Raw genomic sequence first — 6,000 nt, forward strand, 5'->3', positions numbered from 1 at the left:
CTTACCCTCTAAAGTAACTCAGGGTGGTGTTCAGTAGCTTTTTAAGTCCCAACTTGGTTGTACAAATTAGGTCAGACAATTCAGATTTCAGGAATGCTATCCTTGGAGGGCCCCATCTTTAAACCATGACAAGAGTGCTTCTCTTTAGATACATGTTTATTAAATTGGGAGGAATGTAGTCAGTGGGCCGGTGTGTGCCCAACTCTGCCAGCAGTGTGGAGTAGGACCGGGTGTCTATCCTGAAAACGTGTTCCATTCTTGTCTGTCCAGTTGTATCAGTCAGTGTCCCCTCTCAGCTGTCTGCCTGTGCTGCTCCAATGCCTGCTGCCTCCGCATGTCAAGTCGGGTGAATGCAGCACGTCAAAGTACCCAAACTTCCTTGCATGAGGCTCAAGTTAACAACCTCATCCTGGATCCTCACCACAAAACCTTGCAGGCCACTGCATTTTGTCTGTGCGTGTGTGTGCACATGCGTTTTTATATTGTACATGCTGTCGAGCAAGGATGGTAGCCCTGTATTAATCTGGACCAATTAGTATAGAGTCAAGGCTTCTGAAAGTAATTATTGCAAGGAAAATGTATCTAAAAAGGCACCTGGACTTTTCGTTGTCCTCCTGTGCAGTTTTGAAGTCTTTGTGTATTTATATGTTTGTGTATATGTGTATGTCTGTGTGCAAGAGAGAACAAGATGGAGAGAGAGGCGAAATGTGTGTTTTGTCAGCGTAGTGATGTCATTGGTGTCTCTTGCCTCACCCTTCTAGAAGAAGCCTGTTCAGTCAAGCGAGGGGGGCCTCCAGTCTCCCGGGTCTTCAGCCAGGCCCCTGCTCATGAGAACCTTTTCAGATGAGTCCCATACTGTCATTTAAACAGGTACCAGCCCACCTTCAGGCCATTTAAGCCAATCAAAGACTCGCTTCCCTTAGCCAACCTCTCCAGCAGATCTGCTCCCTAGCTCTGAGTTTTCAGAAGAGAATCAAAGTCAGAATGGCATACAGGCCACTTTCAACAGGACAAAGTGTGTTTTTATGTGTTGTCTAAGCTGATATTGGCTGGCTGAAGAGATGCGCTTTTTCCATGTCAGACTTAAGCTTTGTGTCCACATTTTTAGTTAAATGGTCAAATGGTGCACTTACCATGTGAATGCATCTCTAGACCTAATGTTGCAAACCTTAAAAATGTTTTTGTCTGGTAAATGCTCCTTTCAGCCTCCCTTTGGAAGCCCAGCTCATATTACCGTCTGCATGTGCTTTCAGAAACACGATTTTAAATGTTTTTGATTTCCATCTAGTTTTTGGACCTGGGATGTCTGAGTGCAAGGTGTCAATGTCTCTTGTTTTGGTTTTCTCATCTGGCTGTGTGAAACAACAGAGCTTGGTCTGTGATTAAAACTGTCTGACATTCATGTGCTGTTTATAAGGTGGTGGTCGTTTCGTCATGTGTATCCATCCAAACATGTGCAGGGGTCCCCGTGCTTACTGTGTCTTGGCAAATCATGGATGCATTTATGAGTGCTGAGCTTACCACACTGCATGATGTGACGTAGCCTTAACCTCAGAACCAGTGCTGTTGCATTACATACAGGGAGTTACAACAAAATGAATGGGAACATCACATGATGAAATATTTTAGAGCTTGCAGTAGGTAAATATGGAGTGTTCAATATTGCATGTGGAATTATGGAATAAATAATCATTTAAATACATACAGAGAAGAAAAGGAAGAATGAGCAAACAGCCAATCATATATCTGGCTCTGTCCTGTTAGACTTTGTCATGAAAACTGTGGTCAAAATAATGTGTTAAATAAAAACTGCTTCAATGAAGATAAAAATAAACTGTGAAAACTGTTATCGTGAAAAGAATCCTGATGAAAAAGATTTTATAATGGGCTGAGTTTTACAGTTTATTGTGTACTTATTTATTTCTAAATGTCCTATTGATTGATGTAATATTAAACACTTTTAGGCACCCTGGGAAAGGACAAAGCAAAGGAACAATTAAGGCAATTATACAGAACATTTGGGTAGGGTTAGATTGTGTCAAATTGGGCTTTTTTGAACCTGTCTTAAGCATGAGTTCAATTAACCCACTGGATGTCCTCATCAAGATGATTTCACCATGTATGGCTGCTATATCAAGAGCACCGGAAATGTTCTGAGGTGAAAGGGCATCTCTAAACCCTGTTGGCCGCTTGATATTGTGTTTGTCCACTCCCTGTAAGTAGGTCTGAATGTCACACCTTCTCTATTGACCAGGGTCACCAAAATCTGTTGCTTAACAATAGCACCAGACTTCTCAGCTTTCAATGTTTAACGTGCATTTCTATTCTCCCAATAGCTGTCAAAGGCCGGCCTCCTACAAACATCCAGGTAAACTACAGCGAGACAAACCAAACTTTCTGCATCTGCAACCCAGCTGAGTTTCAACAGATCAGTAGATGTGGATGAAATTGGGAGCATTTACTTTACTAATTTCTGCTTGTCTCTGGTGGCAGGGAAAGTGTCATTTTAGTGCTTTTAATGTACTGTGGTATGTGACCAATCACCACTTAGTCGCTGATGATTTTTGGTGATTTCAAGTTGTCTCGTTCTCTTCCACATGTTGGCACAAGCTCATAATGAAAACATTGAGGTAAAATCTGTCTGCTTGTGCTTTTCCAGATTGCGGCTGTCACACCACTATCCTACAAGCACCTGAAGGAGCGCGAGTGAAAAGGCAACACGGACTCACAAGAACAGCGGCATCAGCCTCTTTCAGGGTCCTGTGCCAGTCATGTCAGCTGTCATCTGAAAAAAGGGAGAAGAAGAGGAGGCAAAAAGAAAAAGAGAGATGTGCTGACTGGGAAGGGGGAGATAGAAAGGGGTTTAGCAGTCTTTCGACATGTGTCTCTCTGCTCCGCCCATCCCTGCCCAATCGCCGCAGCTCCTAATCCCCCACGCATGCCTGCATAGCAGTGCCCTGCATTATTTTTAAAAATATCTATTTAGATGACGGGCATGAGTTTTCTTTTTTTTACTACTACTTTTTAAATAAAAATAGCTTACAAATGAATGCATACACAGCCGCCTTGTCAGTAGCTCTACCCAACTGCTGTGTTTTAACAAGCAGTTCTAATATCCACTCCAGGAATGGTTCGCCTGCATGAAAGAAGGCTCAAAAGAAAGCTTCACTCCACTGATTGTTCAGTCACTGTAGACATGATGATCCCATGCTCAACGGTTACACTTTACAAGGTTATTCCAGATGACAGTTATTTTGCTTTTTTACGATTATTCTTTAAACAGTTATCATGTTTCAGGAAATACACTCATCCACAGGTCCAAATGTAATGAAAAGTTGCTGAAAGGGATTTCAGATCTGCTCAGAGACTGTTAGAATAGTGTACCGGTTTAAACATGATTATATGATTATTTGTTTCCATTGATGAATCTACATTCTGTATTGAATACTAAGGTAAAAGAGGGGTTAATGTACACCATATTACCACTCAATCCAAAAAGTATGTGTGTGTGTGTATGTAAGATTGAGAGATAGATTAGAGATGTTAAGCATATTCTGGCTATGAAACATTGCTCAGAGCATGACTTAAATCGTCCAACCTCAGAGATAATGTAAGTCCATTTAACATGTGAAAAATTAATATATGTGCTGTTCTGTATATAGCTTCGAGATGTATGACAGCATCTGCTCAAAGCCAAAAAGATAAACGTAAAGCGATCAGGTTCTGTCTGCACTAGTGTGACCTGAAAGTGACAAGTCAGTGTGTATGAGTGTGTTACATAACTGTGTGCAACTGTGCTGGATGAGAAGAGCCAGAAATGCTTGTGTATCATGAAAACCAGGATTACTTGAACATTGTTGGCGTAATTCAGTTAGACATTTCCTGCACTATTATGGGAACTGGTTTCTTCATTGCGTAGATGGTCACTAAGGAATATATATGCCTGAACACACATGCACATATCAGACAAGAACAACACACATTATAACCACATGTGTTGTACACATTAATGCGCACATGCACTAAAACCTATATGAGGTATTTACGTTCATTACCCATGATCTAGTTTGCAATATTTGTCTCTGGCAGGTTGGAGTTGGAGTGTAAAGACATCAACTACAGACCTGCAGAGTCAGCATAGTTAATGCCACTGTGAGGCTCTACGCTTCATCTCTTTCCTTCAGTTTTTGGTCAAACTTGCTGACCGACAGAATGATAGAGCGCATTGTTTGGCCTTTTGTTCTTTCCTTTAACTTCTTGTGTGTAGTGCTTCATACATTCCATTTAAACGTGCCATGATTTCAAACACTTTAGGAATATTTTTGTTCTTCTCCACAAACGTGTCTATTTGGTATATTTATGAAGTGTAATTCTACTCTTAAAAATTTTTATTTCATACATCATCATTTTTTTATTGTTAAGAGTTGGTCAGACTTGTGCCAGTTGAGTTGGTCTGTGTTACTCCATCCCTGATGTGAGACCGAGCCAATCCCATTTGATAGTCTTTGTCATACATGCAAAGACAGGCAGCCCCCCAATACACTCCCAACATCTCAGAATCAACCTCTGAACCAATGCCACTCCTTTTGCCTGGTTATATGAACTCTTGGTTTAAACTGATATGCACCTGTTACTAACATGACAGATGTATGTATGTTTTGTGTTACAGCCAGTTGTTGAAGAATCTGTCAGTATTGTGATTTTGAAATTTACTACTCCACTGATCCCTGCTCAAACAATAAATGCAGTACTGTACTTTTTAGTACTTTGAGCCACTGACTTTAGCCTGACCTATCTGATACAGTGCATCTGCAAAATGGCACACGCAGTATAACGCCAAATTGAGATTTTAGAAAAATTCATTTATGGTTGATTTGTTTTTAACAAATAGAAAAACAAACATGCCTTTCTGCATATGTTTTTCTTATGTTAGGAAAAAGGTGGAGGCTGTTCTTTACTCTGACTTGTCATCTCCAAACTGCAATGTGCTGGAGAGGCCGGGTATAAGAGGACTGAGAGGGGCTGCCTGCTTTGTTAGACAATAAAAAACCTTTAACTGACATCAGAGATGCTATTTTCAGAGCTTAAAAATATCTTGGAATCTAATGTTTTGCCTGTCTAAATGAAAAGTATAAAAGAATGGATTGTATTTTTAATGCAACCTTTTTCCAGCCACTTTGTAAGAAAATCAAATTGTCAAAAATAAAAAAAATAATAAAAAAAACAAGCACGAGAGGCTCTGTGGTTGTGGAAGCTGTCCCTGTCTGTTAAGGGGTGGAGGTGGACATCTTCAGGCACCTCAGCAGCCCTGTGTCATGCATCCAGGGATCCCTCGCCACCTCCAGCCCTTTGGGTCTCCAGCCTCAACACTCCAAACCTCCAAGATGAATGTACCTCTTTGAAACTAGTATATTCCAGATTTTCTGTAATAAAGCAGAATGTTTTGACGGTAAACCAGTGTCTTATAGTGCTTTGTTACACCAACAGTTATGTCAGCAGGTTCTGTCTGATGTAAGGATGTGTGTGTGTGTGTGTGTGTGTGTGTGTGCGCGCACCACACTAAGCAGATGCTGTGCAGTAATGAGATGGCTGAGGCTAAGCTGGATCAGCTGAGTGGCTACGTATCAGCACGGAGTACTGCTGCTCTCCCACTGCTCCATGTGTGGCCTCACACCAAGAAAACGTCGAGCACTGTGAGTCACTGTGTAGAGGTTTACATACAGAAGTTTTCTCCACTTCTTTCTCTGCTGTGAAGGAGCACTGGTCCATTCAAAGTAGTTGTAGGCTGAGCAGCGGGGAGTTGAGTTGAGAAAGGCTCTGTGTATCAGTATGTACACAATGACACCCTTTCATATTTGTTCTTCTGTTTGAATGTGATGGTTGTGTATTAAAGGCTGTGCTTCGTATGCGCCAAACGTGTTGGCTGAGGGTGCGGTAGATTTTCTTTTTACAATAGATCCATTCTCCGCTGAGTGAGCATCTATATTATAGTAAAGCTGG

At 41.2% G+C, this 6,000-nt stretch overlaps 1 protein-coding gene across 7 annotated transcripts in view; it reads left to right on the forward strand.

Moving 5' to 3' along the window:
- atp11c (ATPase phospholipid transporting 11C) overlaps window positions 1-5,454 on the forward strand; it is a 44,981-nt gene extending 39,527 nt beyond the window's left edge. For 2 of the 7 annotated variants that reach the window (XM_038699054.1, XM_038699055.1), the window contains 2 exons: window positions 2,337-2,368; window positions 2,660-5,454. Coding sequence is in view for 6 of the 7 variants with exons in the window: in XM_038699055.1 (XP_038554983.1) it covers window positions 2,337-2,368; window positions 2,660-2,696 (69 nt within the window). In the remaining variant the exon portion in view is untranslated. Of the gene's footprint in view, window positions 1-761; window positions 871-2,336; window positions 2,369-2,659 lie in introns of all 7 variants that reach the window. The other 5 variants (XM_038699052.1, XM_038699050.1, XM_038699053.1 and 2 more) reach the window with 5 other exon arrangements.
- The last annotated feature ends 546 nt before the right edge of the window (window positions 5,455-6,000 follow it).

This window comes from Micropterus salmoides, unplaced genomic scaffold (assembly GCF_014851395.1).
Source record: "Micropterus salmoides isolate LMB-PRFRI ecotype aquatic unplaced genomic scaffold, ASM1485139v1 Ms_hic_scaffold_5, whole genome shotgun sequence".
In the NCBI taxonomy this organism is placed as follows: domain Eukaryota; kingdom Metazoa; phylum Chordata; class Actinopteri; order Centrarchiformes; family Centrarchidae; genus Micropterus; species Micropterus salmoides.